At 38.2% G+C, this 20,414-nt stretch overlaps 1 protein-coding gene across 1 annotated transcript in view; it reads left to right on the top strand.

The window, feature by feature from the left end:
- Positions 1–20,414, top strand: part of LOC149289838 (polyprenol dehydrogenase-like) — a 95,003-nt gene that overhangs the window by 31,320 nt on the left and 43,269 nt on the right. The window contains exon 4 of the mRNA XM_089490284.1: positions 10,765–10,866. Coding sequence (XP_089346410.1) covers positions 10,765–10,866 — 102 coding nt within the window. The remainder of the gene's footprint in view (positions 1–10,764; positions 10,867–20,414) is intronic.

The raw sequence follows: 20,414 nt of genomic DNA, 5'->3' as shown, positions 1-20,414 counted from the left end.
GCGACTGCATTTTATTTACAGAAATCAAGGACAGATATGTGGCATCGATGGAGGGGGCATGTCACTCTATTCTTCATGGGTATTGATTTGATATATTTGTTTCCGATAAATTAAAGAAGCACACCACCCCTATTTTTATATTATATTCATATTGGAGCACATTTTGCATGAACTCCAGTTAATATTACTGCCTGTAAAAAGAAGCATGCATGTTTAATTATTGGCGCTAGAAGGACTTATGTCTCACATAAGACCTCCCCTGGCTTCCTTTACTAAAACTAATAAGTATTAATATGTAAAACTTACAGTAGCACTTCAGCTGAGGCAACATCTAGTCGCATGCATGCTAGTAAAACCTAATTTTTTGGATAGCGGACATATGATAGGCTGCGGCTACTCTCAATGATTTCAATTAGAGCTGTTGGAAGTAAGCTCCCATTTACTAGAATGGGAGTTGTACTGAGCATACAGTGTTGGCGCTGCAGCTTGGTTTAATGCAGAAAATTGGGCACTCAAGCCCAAAAATGTTTGCCATTACTGCACTAGACAACATTTAGAGTGATGTACTGAGAATAGGGAAAGCGTCCTGTGATGATTTTAAGGGGATGTCAGAGCAATGAAAACTACAGAGATCTTGGGCATCAAGCATAACTATGCTGTAATTTTGAAGGCACAAGAACAATTGCCTCCCTTTAAATCGCAATAGTACTGTAAAAGTAGCTAAAAATGTGGTACTGCGTGACAGCTGGTAGTACTCATGTCAACTTAAAATAACAAGAGGCATCTGACAAAGGACATCAGAATACAGCTTGCTTATCTACTTCAGTGCCTTATTGTTTTGTTTTCTTTCTTGACTCTGATCATCAGTGCATCTGGCTTCATTTTCTCAGAGACGTATTATATGGCCCTGCTACCTTACAGAATTCAATTAACTTTGGAAAGGGAGCTCAAAATCTATACTCATTGAAATGGAAAACTTTTAATTGAAACTGTTCCTTTTTTTTTAATAAAGAATAAAGGGTTGAATTGTCTGGAATTGACTTCCGTAATAAAAATGCATCTGTTAGATACGTGCATAACGATTTTTGGAAGTTGTGTAAATACCTATAGTAGACATGTAGGTATGTACTTACTAGTTTGTTCATGCATTGATGTATTCCTAAATGTTTTCCTGACATTGTCAACCACTTAATGACCTTGAATACCCACTCACTGTTACATAAAGACAGCTGGATGCTGTGCAAGAACACATAAATTGTATCCTATTTTTAATTATTATTATTATTATTTTTATTATTATTATTTCTTCTCAATTATTCTACAAGATGATACGTTGATCATGTTTTTTCTCTAGCTAGGAACTGGTTGCTGGTCTACTATTCCTACTAATCAGTACAGTCACAACTAGATAATATTTTTGGTATATGTTAGTAGAACCGATAGGACTAATTCCATTTACTGCAAAGAGATGTCAAGAGGTTGGTAAGAAATGTGATAAATAATGGATATGCGTTGCCCTGTTTTTTATTCATTTATTTATTTAGCTGACTCTTGTATAACTCCATATATGTGTTTTTTACATACATTTCATTATAGTATAGTTTGAATGATATGCCGAGAATGATTATGAGGACATTAGATAATTCCTGCATTCTCTATTAAAAAGTATAGCAAATGAAGGCTAAAATATATTTGTATAATGAGTCATTCATTCTGAGTAAGGAAGCTATTTGGATCATATATTTTTTCCAACAGACTGTAGGAGAAATTTTGCGTTTGTACTTGGCCATAAGAAGTCTTCTTGGAAGAAGGAGCACAGAACAAAAATTTGCTTTTTCCCCACAGATCTTAATATTTTATTAAACAACATAGAAAATTTAAGAAATGTGTTTTTTTAAGTAAATGTTTATTAAAACATCTTCTCAATAAGATGTGATATAGGCAATTCAGATTGACACTAAATATCGATGTATAAAAATTACAAACCGAGCCATATGACAGATGTGTGTTATATTACTTATCACTCCCAATTAATCAGCTCTCCTTATGAAACCTAGAGACCTACAATAATAAATCATGGTTGTACTGTAAGAAATAGCAATAGCAGAACAGAAGACTATTACATTTTTTTTGCAGTTATTCCAAAATGCCCCTTTGAAGAGGAGCATTTTTCAAAATTCTTCTTTTAATGTTTGATCAGTGGAAGATAAAATTGTGTTATGCCAAAAAATCAGAGTTTATAACATTTATTGTGCAAAGATTAACATTGTATAAAAAATAAAAGTATAAAAGTTCTTTAAAAGATTCAAGTAATTTTTCAACATATTGTTGCCTCTCTCAAGCTGACCGAAGAGCATTTTGATTTTCAGTTTTTCAGTTGAGGGAGTTATATGCCCTATTTGTATATAAGATATAGACAACCAAGCTTACTAAAATCCAGCCTCATTAGCCTGTGCAGCAAGTATGGCTGGACTTTACTATTTGTAGGGAGCAACAATAATTTAAGAATAAGAATGCAATTTAGTTTGTACAGTTCGGCACCCTCATGAAATAATTAATTTTATCATTTGAGAACATATGTAAATTATTATAAATTAACGTAAGTTATTATTGTATGTTATTGTATGTGTGTATATATATCTATCTATCTATATATATATATATATATATAGATATATATCACACACACACACACACACACACACACAAGCACACATAAATGTAAGGAGGAATTGAAAAGGATTTGGGAGTAACTTCAGTTGCTGAAATAATTTTGGTGCAAAGGTTACAAAGTAGTATTACTGCAGCAACTTGCGTATTGTCCCTGCTGGTTGATTTTACTAGTGGTTGCTATGGTGATGAGACCCCTTATAAAACATTGCACCATGATCACTTTTATGAAAAAGCCCAATTTTGTTAATGTTTGTCATCCCTTTTAAGATTAACAAACCCATTTCATTTCTTTGCTGGCTGTGCTAGAGATCCCTTATTAATATTACTACAATTCCTTCACCCATTGTAGAAGTTTAATGAAAATTGTGAGACTCATTTTATTTTGAGTCCACACCAATACCACAGAGGATGTGTTAGTAGTATTATACATTATATATTTACTTGGTGCTTGGTGGGCAAGAGGAAAGGAGAAGCGCAGAAACCTCATATTCAGTGAAAGGACGGGCTTAGTGTAAAGCAGCAAGGGAAGTTCAGAGTGTGTGAGAGAGTGAAATTAAGAGTTTGTGGAAGGGGTAGTCATGACAGGGAAATTGAAACCTGCTAAGTGTTCATTAAAAGTTTTATAATTTCTTACTTACACTAGTATTTTTCCTTTGCCTTCTATCAACCAGTTTTTATATATACTATAAATTAAGTATCTTGCTTAGGTTCTTAATTTAATTGATAACGTATATTATATCAGAATATTGGAGATTTTTTCCTAGTGTGGGGAAATGTCAGGATTCTCTTCCACAAATATACAACAGGCAGCAAGTTTAATCACAGCCAGAATGTGAGTTTTGTCCTCTGATGTGATTAAATAATTGGCATTCCCTTCATCTGCATGTTATTAAAACAATCATTATTTATTAATGGAAAAACAAGAAAAATCTAATGAGGTTATGAACTTTATTTGCAAAGCCATGACTGTGTATTCCCCTGCCAAGTGGCAGGAGTAAATTTATGATATTCATCATTATTCATTATAATTGATTTTGCATGTTATTTAAAAACTTACATCATCTCACATCATGTCATTTTTTACCAAATAATCCTGCCATACCCCCCCTGTCATGATTTTTGGATACATTGCTAATTTCCGTGAACTGGCCCACTGCCCTGTTTTTGTGGGCAGTGGTGATCAAGGGCCGGTTGAGGACATCCTCTGATCTCCCCAGAGATCTGTAAAATCAATGGAACCCTTCCATTGCAGCTTTTGCCTCCTTGTTATGCTTTGAAGCTAAGCTCCTTGTGGTCGCTCTTCCAGAATGGTCGGTAAGTGGTCCCGACCATGCCCCTCATATGTCATACCCACCTTCCCACCCGATTGGACTCCTGCAATGTTAGAGAACATACAATATCAGTATTTTCCTAATTTATCTACAAGTTTAAATACAGGCCAGTTGCAATGGAAGCTGCATAGCTAAGTTTGGAGGCCTTGCAAATACTCTTATTTGAATTAGCTTTGATGAAGTTTCCTTATTAGTATTTATTAGCTTTCTAATCAATACATTTAGGAAAAATTAAAAAAAATACTACATTCCCATGGAAAAAACAAATAAACAGATGACATAAGAAAAATTAAGAGACAGAACAAAGAAATAGATTAACAAAAGGGAAATGGAAAAAAAGTGGAAAAGAAAGAAAAAGCAAAAAATGAGATAGGAAAAAATGGAAAGACAAAGAAGGTCAGAAAGACAAAAAAGATGGAAGAGGAAGAAAAGAAAGGGAGAGATATGAGAGAGAGGATATGTCTTATTTTAATAATATATTCTAGTATATACATACATATGTGCCCGCCATTGAAATGATGTGGCCAAAAATCTATTTGCCCTTTACCCCACTTTTTCTCTCGTTCATACTTCTTTCCTCATCTCTGATTTCCCTTTCCTCTTCCCCTTTGTGACGCAGGTAGCTGCTCCAGGGCTGGCGTCGCGGCTCACCCGCCCACAGCAGAGGGCAAATAGAGGTGCGCACGTGCTGGTATCGATGAAGTGCGCTTGCATGATTGCAAAGCAGGCATAGTCAGAAGAGGCCTTCATTTCTCCTGACACTGATTGCTGACATCATCTAGGGGGTGACGTAGTGGTAATTAAACCCCTTGCTTACTTTGCTCAGAGCCTTTGTGTTTTCTGACAATTCCTCCCTGCAGCTTGCATTGACCCTGTACCAAGACCTGACTATTCTCTGCTTTGCCCCATTCCCTGCTTCTACATCCTTATTTCCATGTTGACTTTGTGGATCATCTTAAGTCCCACAGCCACCTGAACTTGAGGGCTCAACCACCAAGGAAAGGTAGTTGGAAAGTGAAACACTCAAACTTGCCCTTATTATATTTCCTTTCTCCCTGCATCCAGGATCCTCTGCTCCAAGACCGTTAACACCTTTGCTCCCATCCTCCTCTCTCCATTGCTCCTGTCCTATGTCTCTTTTCCCTTCTTCTCTCCTCTCTCCCTACGTTCATTTTAATCTCATTCCCCTCATTTTCTTCTCACCCCCTCTTTCTTCTCTCCTTCCTTCCCTTGTCTCTTACTCCTCTCTTTCACTTTCTCTTTTCCTCCTTTTTCTCTCTTTACTTGCTTACCTCCTCCTACATGATGTAATTTCCTTTGTTGCAGCCACTTCTGGCTACCATACTACATGACATTCCAGGGCTCTATGTGTGTGGCTGGGGAGAGCAGCAATGTGCGTGGGAAGAAGATGTGGGCGAAAATGGGGGTCGCTTTATAGACTGTTATTGTTCGGTATTCAGTCCATTAAAGGGACTCTGTAGTAGACTTGTGCACAGTAAGCAAAATTGATTTGGGCAAAACATTTGCCACATTTGTGTTTGTCTATTCGGCTCGGACGAAATTCGTGGGCCTTTTTTGATTCTTAAACGAGTTTGGGAAGGCGTTCTGGACTCACCTTTCACCTACAGCAGCACCATCTCAAGGTTTAGGAAGAGATCCACACTTGGTTTTTCACTGTAAGATCACCACCACCAGCAACAGCAGCACTTCATCAGTGGATACACACATCAAGCAGCATGCTAAGGGATTCAATTTCTCCAAACATTGGACCATTTTGATTAATTGATCCCTCAGAATAATGAAGGTGATATGTCAGCAGCAGTAGTAGTAGCAGGGAGTAGGTAGACACTGGCACATATCCAGCCCCACTGTATAGGTGTCACGAACCGGGGGAGCAGGTCTGATAGGAGCCCAGGTGCAGGGGATACGAGGGACTCTGTCTGTACCCCAAGATGCATGATGGCTTGGGGTTGGTACAGACAGGCGCCGGAAATAAACCACAGATAGAAGACGCGGATTAAGAGTTGTATTGTAGATGATGGTACAACATACAAACAAGGAAAGTCTCTTGGCTGAAAGCCCTCGGGATGGGGCACACACGGCAGGAAGCCCTCTTGCAGGGCACACGGCACGGCAGGAAGCCCTCTTGCAGGGCACACGGCACAGCTAGAAGCCCTCTTGCAGGGCACACGGCACAGCTAGAAGCCCTCTTGCAGGGCACACGACTAGAAGCCCTCTTGCAGGGCACACGACTAGAAGCCCTCTTCCAGGGCACACGACTAGAAGCCCTCTTCCAGGGCACACGACTAGAAGCCCTCTTCCAGGGCACACGGCACGGCTAGAAGCCCTCTTGGAGGGCACACAACTAGAAGCCCTCTTCCAGGGCACACGGCAAGTTGCCCACTTGCAGGGCACTCGACTTGGGAGTCCACTTAGTGGGGCGGTGGCCGCAACTCAGGAACATGACAGGTTGCCCACTTGCAGGGCACACGGCAGGTTGCCCACTTGCAGGGCACTCGACTTGGGAGTCCACTTAGTGGGGCGCTGGCCGCAACTCAGGAACACGGCAGGTTGCCCACTTGCAGGGCACACGGCAGGTTGCCCACTTGCAGGGCACACGGCAGGTTGCCCACTTGCAGGGCACTCGACTTGGGAGTCCACTTAGTGGGGCGCTAAAGTACAATTTGTGTGAAAAACAAAATAAAAAAATACTATTACAAAGTTTGACAAAGTGTAGTTGTATAATTGGTGCATGGAAAGGGTTAAAATAACAGCATTTGGAATACCCTGGGGTGTCTAGTTTTCAAAAATATATGGTTTGAATGGGTTAAATTGACTTAACCGACTTCAAAGATGTTCCAAAGAGGAGATGGAGGCAGACTGACCAGATTTGTTAAAAAAGATTTGGAAATCATAAAACGCTGCTTGTACTTATTGCCCTATAACTTACAAAAAACAGCAAAAAAACATAAAAACATTGGGTATTTTTACTTGCTTTTTTAGGCGATAAATAAAAGTCATAAAATGTTTTTTTCCAATTTTTCACCATGTTTTTTTTTGTTTTTTTTTATAGTAAATAAGATGATACGATCAAAATGGTATCTGAAGAAAGCCCATCTTGTCCTGAAAAAAACAATATATAACTTATGTGGGTACACTAAATGGGTGAGGAGAAAATTACAGCTGAACACAAGCACCACAAAAGTGTCAAAACAGCCTCGGTCCCACAGGGTACAAAACGAAAAATGAGCCCGGTCCTTAAGGGGTTAAACGTTAATGTCAAAGCCCAGACTGCAGGGCTGGGCAGGTTTATAAAGGCTGACTTGATCAGGTAATCAACTGCAGCTGGACCTGATAATCAGTCTGAGTGGTTCTGAGTGGCAAGGGCGGCCACTAGTGGCTGGAAACATAAAATGCGTAGCACCAAGTTGAAACAAGCCCATACAGCGAAGGGTGAACGTTACAATAGGGCATTGAATTTCCCTCATAATTAGAAATGTATTTATCCTATAGAGTAATGAAGGACATTTAGCTGCAGCAGCAGAGTAGGGCATAGGCCAGGTACTAGCAGACTGAATCCTCCTTCATATTAGAAACAAGAACAAGAATTGATCCACTAGAGCAAGGTAGGGCATTGAGACACAGAGCAGGACAAGCCAAGCACTCGCAGACAGACTGATCCTTCTCCATATTACAAAAAAAGAATTGATCCCCTAGTGTAGGAAGAGCATTGAACCACAGGACGCGGGTCAGGCACTGGCAGACAGACACATGCAGCCACAAGACTATATATTATACATATATTAGATAATATGTATGTATATACAGTACAAGCATTTTTAATATGGTATATTTAGCTTTTAACAAATCTCAACTGTTGTACAGTTCATTACTAGCTGTCTTTTCATGACAGTGATTAATTTGGCCTTATCTGGAGATAAATTACCTAGTTTAACACAGGGTCTAAGCTAAAAATATAAGCAATTAAATGTAAATGCTGCACTTAACAAACATAAGTGATTAGGAAATTATGCATATATCGCACATTTTTGGTAAATTTATTGAGAAACACTTGAGCGTTTGCATGTAATGTGCTGGGTGGTATTTTGTCATGCAAATCACATGCTTCACAATCCCGTTTTAAAAAAAAATAAAAAATTATTATATATATATATATATATATATATATATATACACACAAGCACAGTTGAATTGCATTTATTTTTATAATCAATTCTACTAAATACATATAAAATGGCTACATGTAATAACATATGTTCACGGATTATGCTGTAAAAGACAAATAAATAATAAAATATAATAAAAAAAATATCAAGAATAAACATTTACTATTGAGGAATGAAACCTATGTAGTAAATTAAACCACTTTGTCATCCATGCAGAGGTAAAATGATTCATGAGTATAATGTATACATATGTCATACCTGTCGACTCTTCCGTTTTGGAGAGACACTCCCCCTTTGGTTCCAAAATGCCCCTGTCAACATTTCCTTTTCTTAAACCCTCCTCTTTCCAAAGAGTAGCTTGTTTGCAGTACATAAGCACACAAATAAAAAATGATTACAATGAAATGGCATAAGTAGAATGCATTATTCTTATTATATCTGCCTCTGAGCGACTTGGTTTCTTAAGTATTTATTATTAGGTCACAAAAACCATAAAAAGGCTCTGTAAATCACTGCTGCCTAAGCCGCAACTCAGTCCATTTTAAAAGTCGAGAGGTATGGTATACAGGTTATATGACCCGGACACCCTCATTGATGTCCAGTTCTTTCCAACCTTAAGTAGGATCACAATTTCTGGTGCACATCAAGGGGAAAATGGCAATGTATGGAGTATTGTATGGAGTATTGTGTTACTCCACAAATTGTAATATATCCACACAATATATTCCCCTCAAATTCTATTTATGTTCTATATGTCTTGTGCCAAAAGTCCCTTTATATTATGTGGGCTTACAAAACAATCACTCCAACCAACTGCACTCCACCCCACCACATTTAGCTACTCCTTGAAAAGTGATATTGGTCTTTGGCCACAGCCATTTAATAATATGTAATTACTTTTATTGGCCTCAATCAACAGGATGTGTTCACCCAACACTTCAGGTCCCCTCAACATAAAGATTTTAGTTATCTGTTACTGTTGGTTGGATTTAGTGATTGTGGTTGGTCTTTTTTTTAACTTGACTTTGTAAACATTAGGTTTTAATCTGGGCTACAGCCTGTATGTAGGAAATTGGTATAAACTGGGTTATTTGATACATTTTCAAAGTATCAGATACACAAAGCGTTTCGATTGTCAAACTATAAGGTAAAGAGACTGTTTTACGAGGAGGACTCTAATGCAGTGAAATAGTATGCCAAGGAATTATGGAAAGGTATGTGTGAAATCAAGAAAACACATGAAAAAGATTTAAAAGGAAATTGAAGACTACATTTTCTAGATCCCCTTGCATCTGAAAGTAATTTCACAGCCATGGTTTGTGACTTGCATTTAAATTTCACATCTGATTTATACAATTATACAAACCTGAATTTAAGGTAGGTCAAAATGAATTCACATATGTAGCACATTTTCAATTTTTGATGGATTAACACATCACTATGCAACCTAAACTTACTGTGAGCTCCAATTTCTTTGAAGTGTAAAACGAGGTTATGACTTTCCCTGCAAATTAAAATGAAGTAATGATCACAAGCACATCTAAAAGTAATTTTAATAACCTGGGCTACTTCTACCATTAAAATGAAGTCATGCTCTAATTTAAATATATGGATCTGAATGAATGTTGGAAAATAATATTTGTGGCTTAATGAAGTATGGAATCAGAGGTTTTAAGCATACATGACTTTGATTGACTTTGTTTAGAGACTTTCCTATTGACTGTGGTATAATTGTCATTGTATAATCTTATCTATTTATTTTGCAACATTGGCTTATATGAATATTTTGTTTGAGTTGTCTACTTTTATTTACTATCTTAATGCATAGTGTTTGCGCTATTTTTAACCCCTGCCTACCAATCCTAATTAGCATTAACCCAGCCTCTATTAGAACTGACAAAACAAGGAGACATCTATGCTTAGCTTTAATTCTATTGAGCATCTATAATTTCAAAAAATAATGAAATGCAATGTGTAGGCCCAAATAGACAAGGTACTAAACATAAGGTAAGAGCCACACTAAGTACATGTAGTAAAAAGCAATTTCACATTGAAAAGGACTATTAATCAGCGCACGTTTTGTTTGAATAATTGAATCTATCTGATGAGAACAAAGGGGTTTTGATTGCTCAGTTATCAAAAAAAGGGGATACTCAAACAATTTTACATAAAAGTCAACACACACTTTGTTTCAAGAATTAAAAGAAATTGAGAGCATGAATAATTGAAAGTATAGGATTAGTATCTGATTAATTTGCATACAAGGAGCAAAACAAAACTACCCAGTGGTGCAGTGTGAATTCTATTCACTTCAATCTTCCATTCTAGTCTTATTGTCTTTCCCTCAAAGCTTTCCTCCCTGGTCCCTGCATTCTAGTTATTGTCTTTCCTCTATTGTCCTCCAGTCTTTCCTTGAACATTCTTTCCCCAGTCTCATAAACCATTGCACAGATTCTATGTAAATGTATCTAATCATATTTAACAGAGGACTTCTTATCCTATGTGAAATAGGGCACATTTTCTCTTAAACACTTGGAAGTTATGCATTATTTTTATTATTTTTTTCCCCCCAGTGGAATTTTTATGCTGTGACTTAACTTCTATGAAGTCCATCCGACAATTTGTACAGAATTTCAAGGCAAAGAACCTTGGCCTCCATGTCCTAGTGAATAATGGTGAGTACTATGTATTTTATTTAGGTTGTGACTAACATTCATTTAGACATTTGTAAAATGACATGACAAAAGCAATCAGTTGGAAATATGTGGGTCATTATTATGTGGTTTGGGTTTCATAAGCAAGGTTCTGAAATATAGATAGATAGATAGATAGATAGATAGATAGATAGATCTCACTGATTTAGCTATACATTATCTACTAGGGTCAGACAAGCTCTTCCTGCAGCATAAGATCATTGCTTTCACAATGCATAGGAGCTGAAATCATGGGCGTAGGAACCGGGGGGGGACGGGGGGGACAGATCCCCCCCCAGTAACTCATGCGGGGGGGACTGATAATGAAGAAATCCCCCCCAGGGCCATAGGAACCCCCCCAATAGAAACGCAGCAAATGCGGTCCGCGAGACCTCGAGGTGCGGCCCGCGTAAGATCAGCAGCCAGGGCAACCGATCTTACGCAGTCCGCACCTCAAGCCCTGCTACAACAAGAGCCCTGCTACTTACCTGTGGGAGGGTCTTCTGTACTGCACATTTATTAGACCCCTCTGTTTCTCACCAACTTTTTTCTTACTACTATCATACCTTTAAGCAGATTGAATTAAAGAACTGGCAATGGTTGACCTCCAACTTTTACTAATTTAAATGAGCAGAGACAAATTTGATCATGGAGCCTGAGAGTCTGGGATGGTGTGGTTGGATTATGGAAGATAGTTTAAATAGCCCCTCGTGTGTTTTGGATCTACAGTGCACCAGTATATTGTGTGAAAACTAGGAGGGTTCTCTACAGATAAATCACAATATTTAAACAAAACACATCAAACATCATATAAGTGGTCTAATAAGAGCTGTGCAGCTGCAGCTTCACCTTAATGTAAATATTTTATTTTTTAGTTAAATAAATGTATATGAAAGTATGTACATAGTACTTCCAAATGCATTTGTTGTTCAGGGGGGTCCCTAGGACAATTTAAACACGTTCATATTTCGATTCATGGAGAAGTGGCACTTCATTGATCATCTTGATTCTGTTTTCAACCATGAAGATCTGGCATGGGACTCAGACACGTGAATCTTCAAAATTGGTGAAAAACCCTCTTCAGTTACTATTGAAACTATTGTAGCATGCTGGACAATTAAATGTCTTTGAAGTGGTTAGTTCAATTAACACATGTATAATTTCTGGCTGAAATCCCAGAAATGTACCGTATTTGCTCGATTATAAGACGACCCTGATTATAAGACGACCCCCCAAAATCTGAATATTAACTTAGGAAAAAAGAAAAAGCCTGAATATAAGACGACCCTAAAGGAAAAAAGTTTTACCAGTAAATGTCAATTCATGTAAACTATTTTTTTTAATAAAAGCTATGATTGAGAAAAATATTTTTTTGGTTTTTATTTCTTGTATTTTCCAGCCTGTCCCCCAGTTACGCACATCTGCCCCCAGGCTTGCCACACCAATATGGCACTGTGGCCCATGATATGCCTTTTAACCCTCTATATGCCACTGTGCCCCATGGTATGCCTTTTGACCCCCTATATGCCACTCTGCCTCCAGAAATGCCTTATACCCCTATATCCCATTCTGGCATTTAGGGGGTTAAAATGCATATTATGGGGCAGAGTGGCATATAGGGAGGTATAAGGCATTTCAGGAGGCAGAGTGGCATTAAGGGAGTTAAAAGGCATTGTATAGAGCACTCTGCCTCCAGAAATGCCTTATACCCCTATATGCCACTCTGGCATTTAGGGGGTTAAAAGGCATATTATGGGGCAGAGTGGCATATAGGGAGGTATAAGGCATTTCAGGAGGCAGAGTGCTCTATTAAATGCCCCCTTAACGCCACTCCAGAAATGCCCTATGCCCCCATTTAACTAACACACACACACACACTCTCTCCCCCCCTCCCCTCCCCTCCCCTCTCCTCTCCTCTCCTCTCCTCTCTCCCCTCTCTCCCCTCTCAGCCCTCTCTTACCGGTGCTTCCAGCCGGGGCAGCGGGTTGACGTCGCCTTCTGCTGCAGCCGGAAGGAGGTGGAGTTGGCAGCGGGGGTTTGTATGCGTCCGTCGCGTATACTTTCCCCGGCTGTCAGAGATCAGAGATCTCTGACAGTCGGGGAAGGTCTACGCGACGGACGCAGACAACCCCCGCTGCTAGCCACACCTCCTTCCGGCTGCAGCGGACGTTGTCTACGCGGATCGCGTAGACGTCAACCCGCTGCCCCGGCAATACAGCAGGAAGCACCGGTAAGTGTGTATGATGGGGGGGTGAGACAGGAGGATCCAGGTCCCCTGCAGCGGTGCGGGGGATCTGGATCTTAGTCTCCTAATCAGACTCTATTTGAGGTCTGATTAGAAGACGACCCCGATTAGAAGACGAGGGGTATTTTTCAGAGCATTTGCTCTGAAAAAAACCTCGTCTTATAATCGAGCAAATACGGTATTACTGCACTAGTTATCTATATGAAGAGAGAAAAATAGAAAAAGCTTTTAAAACATTTAATTTAGCAACAGATGAATTAAATTGTCTTTAATAAACTGTTTTAAGAGTCTTTTGTACATAAGCCATCATTTTACTTTTTTTTTATTTTTTACAAGGGGTAAAATTAGTTTAGACCTGTCTTATTTTCTAATGATGTAGAATATTTAACTTCAATTTATAAATTTAATATATGCTAAAATTTTGCATACTTTATTAAATCAACTGAACTCTGCGCAGGGTTCAGTTGATTTTCTGTTGTATTGTTTTAATAGGTGATTGTGCCTTATTTTCGGACCATTTGCAGCATTTTTTAGACACTTGGTATTTTATTTCATTATTTCATTTTATTATTTTATATTTTAAATCTATCCCTTTTTCATTGGCCAGCTTCCAATTTATTTTTTTGCACCCCTTATTCAATCACTTAGGTGAAGTTATTTCTTGTCAATCTCTATGTAACCATTTTAGCACTCGCAGTCTAGCCATTTTAGCTCTCGCAATTTTAGACTGCGAGATGAATGTAAAACCATCCATTTCTTTCAATTTTAAATGGATGTTCCTAGACAAATTATTAAATACAAATGCATGTTAAAAGTACCTTAGTATGCCTTTACTAAATCTGCATGCATGCATAAAGTACTTCTAAAGAAACTTCAGTATTTACCTCCAGGAGAAGCTGCAGTGAAACTCATTAAGTGCCTTTTTTCAGTGTAAATGTAAACTGTATAATAAATACTTTCGGATCAGATTAACAATTCTCATAACAAAATAAAATAAAGTTTACAGTGTCTGTTTTGATCTCTGTATGTGATAGACTATTAACCCTTTAAAGGTAATGCAATATTTAAATGTATTTTTCTTAGGCAGTCTCTGGATTAAATGTACTCTATTAATTAATATTAATATTATCTAACATTGCACACTTTTTTTATGTATAGTATCCGTACAAATAGAAGGGATTTACAGATATCATAATTTCTGGTTAACACTGCTCTCTGTCAGTACTTAGAAGGAACAGAATCACTCACTCAGAAACAATTTGAGAATTACAAGCTTATCAGAGGACATTCAGACTAATGAGGATATTTTGTCTTTGTGGACTCGAAACTCCCGGCTATTCTAATAATTGAGAAATAAAAATGACACTTAAATGTGTTGATAGAAACAGTCTCAAAAGGACAATAATTACTCAGTTGTGACAGATACTGCAATCAAGTGGTTTCATCCCTAGAGTGCATGCTATATAGGAAATACATAGTAGGAAATTGGACTCAGTATACCAACCATTATGTATAAGATAATATATATATATATATATATAATTATTATTATTTCTTTTCTTTTTTCTTTAGGGAAGAGAATTCTGATCAGGCAGATATTGATCAGCTTCTTCAAAAGTTAAAAAAAAAAAAAAACTTTGTTCATGGAGCAGGGAGCCTACAATAGGGGCTTGCTACAATGCCAGCATGCTGTCACATCTGTGATTAAATGGCCAGCATACAGGAAAAAAAGTTAACAAAATGGAGAAGACGTGTGAAAAACTAAGTACATCTTATGACTCCATAACTTGGCAATAACTTAAAGTAATTTTCTGTATTGCTTTATAAGTCTCTAGCAGTGTTGTGGAGGAATTTTGGTCCACTTTTTTTGAGTTAATTGAGGTTTGCGGGCATTTGTTTATGCACTGCACTCTTAAGGTCCTGCCACAGCATTTTAATTGGGTTGCGGTCGGGGCCATAGCAACACCTTGATTCTTTTCTATTCCAGCCATTCTTTTGTAGATATGTGCTTGGGTTCATTGTCCTGTTGCATGAACCAATATCATCCAGGCTTTATCTGTCGGACAGTTGGTCTCACATTTGACTCTAGAATATTTTGGTATACGCAGGAGTTCATGGTCGACTTAATGACTGCAAGGATCCCAGCTCCTGTGGCTGTAAAACAATCCTAAATCATTGACCCCTCCACCACTGGCATGAGGTGTTTGTGCTGATATACTGTGTTTGGTTTTGGCCAAACGTGGCGCTGTAAATTGTGGCCAGACACCTCTACTTTGGTCTTGTCTGTCCAAAGGATATTGCTCCAGAGGTCTTGTGGTTCGGATGCAACTTTGCAAACCTAAACTGTGGTGCCATATTTTTTTTTATAGAGAAGAGGTTTTCTCCTGACACTTCCAAACAAAATACGTAGCCTGCAGGGAATGTTTAGCAATCTTGGACAGCCAACATCTCTTACCAACGGCTTGCTCCCACTAAGTACAGCACAAGGCGATGCCTCCTTCCTCTATAGAGAGAACTTTACAAAAAAAGTTGCACACCTTACAACTAATAAGCATACCTGGGAACATCTTCACTCACTCAGCCTTCGCTTGCGGGACGCGGCCAGGACTGCCCACTGACGTAATTTAAAGGGCAAATGGGTGGGGAACGGGGCATGAACTTGCTCCCACGACCCGGAGGATTGGAGTGTTGACCCGAAGCACCAGTGCTTCACCCGGAGATTCCCAGGTATGCTAATAAGTAATGAAGTAGTACCAGAGTCAGCCAGGTAAAAATTCAAGCATTATTATAAATTATAAAAGCATCACGGCATGAGGAGAATACAGTCTCATGCATTTCACCTTAGTAGGCTTAATCATAGATTGATCATAGAGGCTGTGTTCTCCTCATGCCATGATGCTTTTAGGATGTGATAATAGAGCTTACATTTTTACCTGGATTATGCTGGTACTACTTTGTAAGTTCCCTGTGGGTGCACAAGAATCTGCTAATTTTTTTTGTCAAGTCCAACCCAACAAACCATACTTGTTCAGTCTTTTTCTAATTTTACTGTTAAGAACATTAACATGCTAACTGAGGCCTGTAGTGTCTTCAATGTAACTCTTGTTGTTTTTGGTTTTTTTTTGCAATTTCTCTGAGCATTGCATGGACTGACCTTGGGGTGAATTTGCTGAGACATCCACTTCTGGGAAGATTGGTAACTGTCTTGAATGTTTTCCACTTTCGAATAATTCTCACTGTAGAATGATGGAACTTAAATTGTTTGGAAATTGCCTTATAACCCTTCCCAGATTGATGGGCAACAATTGCTGATCGCTTTCTTTCTTGGCATTGTGTTAACACACACCTGAATGCTCCAGATTGCTAATACTTTGGCTTTTATAGAGGTGGTCACACCTGCTGGTGATCAATTAATCAAGGGCACCTGTCTGCTGCATAGCATCTTAATTTCTAGTGTAGAAGTAAGCATGTACTTAGTTTTTCACAAATGGAATCTCCACTTTGGCTATATTTTGTTGAATAAATCATGACACTGTGTAATGTGCCATGTGCCCAAACTAATTTCTGTGGAGGAGATGTGTCCGCAAGGGTGGCCTAATGAGATATCTGTGCAAATGTGTGGAAAGCATTCCCATTGCTTTCGATGGTAGCATATTCATGCCAGTGGCTGGCTGCTTCAAGCAGCCAATCAGTGGCAAGAATCATCAGACCACAGAGGATGGGAGATTTTCCTTAAGGTTAATGGTTTCCTTAAGGTTTATTTTTTTTGCTTCACTAAATGCACATTATAGTACTCATTAAGTTTTTTAAAATGCATTGTTCAGGGTCAAGGATATTGAACTGTCACTCTAATTTAAAGGAGATACTCAGTTATCGCATGCATTAAACTACTAACCACTAACAAGTAATTTTCATGTTCTGTTATCCGTAGAGAAAGGTTGTCAATTGGCAAGTAACAATTATTAAGATATTACGGCTACATAACGTTTTTTTGTTTTACCAAGCATATCTATAGTGTGTCAGACACCTTTGGATCTGATCAATTTTATCTCGCTCAATGCATGAGGTTCCTCTGTCTACTTTGCTATATTTTACATACATGACATGCCCCATTCTCAATGGTTTGATAAAGATACACCATTAGATGGTCACATGACCTACACAGTTTTGAAGAAACATGTATATAAGGACGGCTATTAAGCTGATGCTCGGTTCCTTTGATATCTAAGAGCCTTCACTTCATACTCAATCATGGCTTGTCTCACATGTTTTTGACACCTTAATTGTTTCTTTATTCTCTTAGTTTTCAGCTTTTCTGTTTGACTCTACCTAATGGTCACCATTAGGTCAGCTGCACATTGATGATACCTGCTACCTTGTGTCCTGTTCACAAGTCTGAGAGTTTGACATTTCGTGTAGTACCAGACTTTAAAAAAAATTTACTTTGATGCCATAACTAAACAAAAATTTGCATAAGTGAACATTTTTAAAAATACATGAAGCAAGGATGGGTGAAGGTATTGGAAATAACATCAGTAGGAGACACAAATTACTGTATAAAAAAATAGACAATTACACTGATTTAAAACCAAAATTTACAAGCTAGTAATGTCTTTAATAAATAAATGTACAGCACAAACAATCGATAGCAACAGGGTTTGTTTTGACATCTAACTAAACTCCTTGTTATAAACAATGGTATCTTTGTATATAATGACTTTTGTAAACTGAAAAAAAGTTCAGCCCTGTTTCAGGCATTTTAAAGAGTGTAACTTATGAAAATGTAATATTTTCATGATCTGTGCATAACTAAATAGGTATTATTATTATTGTTTTATATAGAACCATCATATTCTGCAGTGCTGTACAGTGGGTAAACAGGACATAACAGTGTATAACATAATTTGACTTACAGAGAACCAAGAGATAAGGGAGCCCTGCTCAAATCAGCTAACTTTCTGGAAATCTCACAATATTAACTATGTATTATAAAGGCTGGATTAATTTAGGAGCTGATGGAGCTGCTTTTGGGGAAAAGCTGGCAGCAACCGCAATTGCAGGGGTCGTAACTGCGACCCCGCGATCACTTCCACCGGGGCGTTGCTGCTTACCTGTGCGTTGCTCCCACACATTTGTGCGAGCAACGTCTCTTGTACTGCCCAGGGGAAGCACCCGTGCTCCACTTTCTGCTTTCCCTGGGTGGTATAGAGGGAGTCAGCAGCCCCTGCGGAAGTCTGCGAGCGGGATGAAGGAATGAATGAGCATCTTTGAATAAGTCAATTAATGAGTACCTGTTAATGAATGAATGCATGTGTATGAATGAGTGAATTAATGTTTGTGAATGAGTAAATGAATGAATATGTGTGTGTGATAGCATGGATGTGTAAGTGGGGGGGGAGGCATGGCACAGGGAGGCCGTTTTAGTCTAGGATGCCACAGGGAGACTGTTTGTGGCAAAACGGCAAATCCTATGCTTCCAATCTGGGTATTGGGCAGGTCCTGTGTGTTATTTATCCCAACACTGTGGATGCAGTCTGGGTGCTGACATAATACTAAATGGAGGGGGGCAATATGCAAGGGTGTGGGGGAATTAATTCACAAGGGAGTGCTGGCTGGAGACATCACATACATCAATACTAAAGGGGGCTGGGTGGTGGGATAAATATACAATGTGAGGCTAGTTGGAGACAATACAGAAGGGTCTATGGGGCATTAGGGTGACCACATCAGCCATATTTTTCAGGACACATATAACTTTTACATATTGCTGACCAGCCCAGATAATATGCTGCCCTGCAGTATGGGGGATGTATATCTGACTAATTGGTTCCTTCCATAAATCTAGATTGTGGGCATAAAAGCCATCAGAAACTGGGCCAACTGTCTTGCAATATCTGACAAACCCATGGGTCACTACAAGAATAAGTAGCCTTCACAAAATATTTTCGAAAGATTTTTTTCTTACAAACGTCCAAATTATTTAAGCAAGTTTTTGAAAAGCCTATATGTTCAGCCTTTTTAAAATTTCCAGAATACGCTGCTTCTAAACTGATGCTGAAGAAATTCAAATGTGGTATCATGTGTATGCATGTTTACATAAAATTTTAATGTAAAATCAGTGCAAAAATATTTTCTACTTTGGATATTTGCATTTGAAGTGCATTGGATGCACACTGGTAGAGGAAAAAGATGGTCCCCCCCTACCAGCAATCTCATGTCAATGATCTTCAGTGATTATCTTCAAAACATTAAATTGGTTACCTCTACGATACTACCCCAGGAGAGTCTAACTCTTTCTTAAACAGGCATTACCCTCGTAGGAAGTAAAATTGACATGAATATGAAATATATATTGTATTACAGAGCTATTGTTGGCAATAGAAAACTTATTTTGTTGTAGAAATCCTAGGGTACAAGAATAAACACTTCCTACATAGTAACCCAAGGTTAGTTGAGATTACTAAAACCTCTTATTCTGTTTGGAATGCTCAATTTTATGACCTACAACATTTGCATGTGCAAATAGACAATAGACAGGTTGCTCTAGAAATCATAAACAGAATCAAGTATAAAAGCTTGAATACTTTATCTTTAAAAGGAATTTATGAATATTTCTCACACAATCGTCCATTCAAAGCACATTAAAGAGGGAGACATATTGTTTACATTTATGTCCTTTGTCCATGAGTGACATCCCTCTTCGCTTTCTACTACCTATTTGACATGACCCAGCCTCATTGCTATGATAGAGACACATCACTAAATGGTCACACGACCTATACAACTCTAATCCTGAACCATGGTTTGTCTTCTTTGGGTGTTTAGCAACTTGCTTGTTTCTTCATTTCCTTTGCTGTCCGTTTTGCTGTTTGACTTTACCTAACGGTCACTATGTCATATAACCTATTGGTACCCCTGACCTTCTGTCCTTTTCAGAAGGCTGAGGTGTTAACATTATACAGCACTATGGAATTTGATGGCGCTATATAAAACAATAAATAATAATAATGAACATTCCATGTAGTAACAGCATCAGGGCACTTTTTGTGAAATTTTAAAATACATGAAGACTTAAAGCGGACTTAAAATGGAGTAGAGGAAAAAATGGTTGATGAGACCAGTTTTACATTTTGATGCTTCCCTCATTCCTTGTATTGCAGGAGCAATTACTTAAGTAGATATTTATCTTTTATGGTTCTACTAGATTACTCATATAGACTTACAACAACAGTTGTGTTTTTTTCATAACAACTAACTTGTTTTCATAAGAAACAAGTTTGCTAAT

Source organism: Sceloporus occidentalis, unplaced genomic scaffold, assembly GCF_023333645.1.
Source record: "Sceloporus occidentalis isolate IW3139 unplaced genomic scaffold, rSceOcc1.0.p SCAF_43, whole genome shotgun sequence".
Lineage (NCBI taxonomy): Eukaryota > Metazoa > Chordata > Lepidosauria > Squamata > Phrynosomatidae > Sceloporus > Sceloporus occidentalis.
The sequence above is the reverse complement of the archived record's forward strand: the minus strand, read 5'-3'. Positions and strand labels throughout refer to the sequence as shown.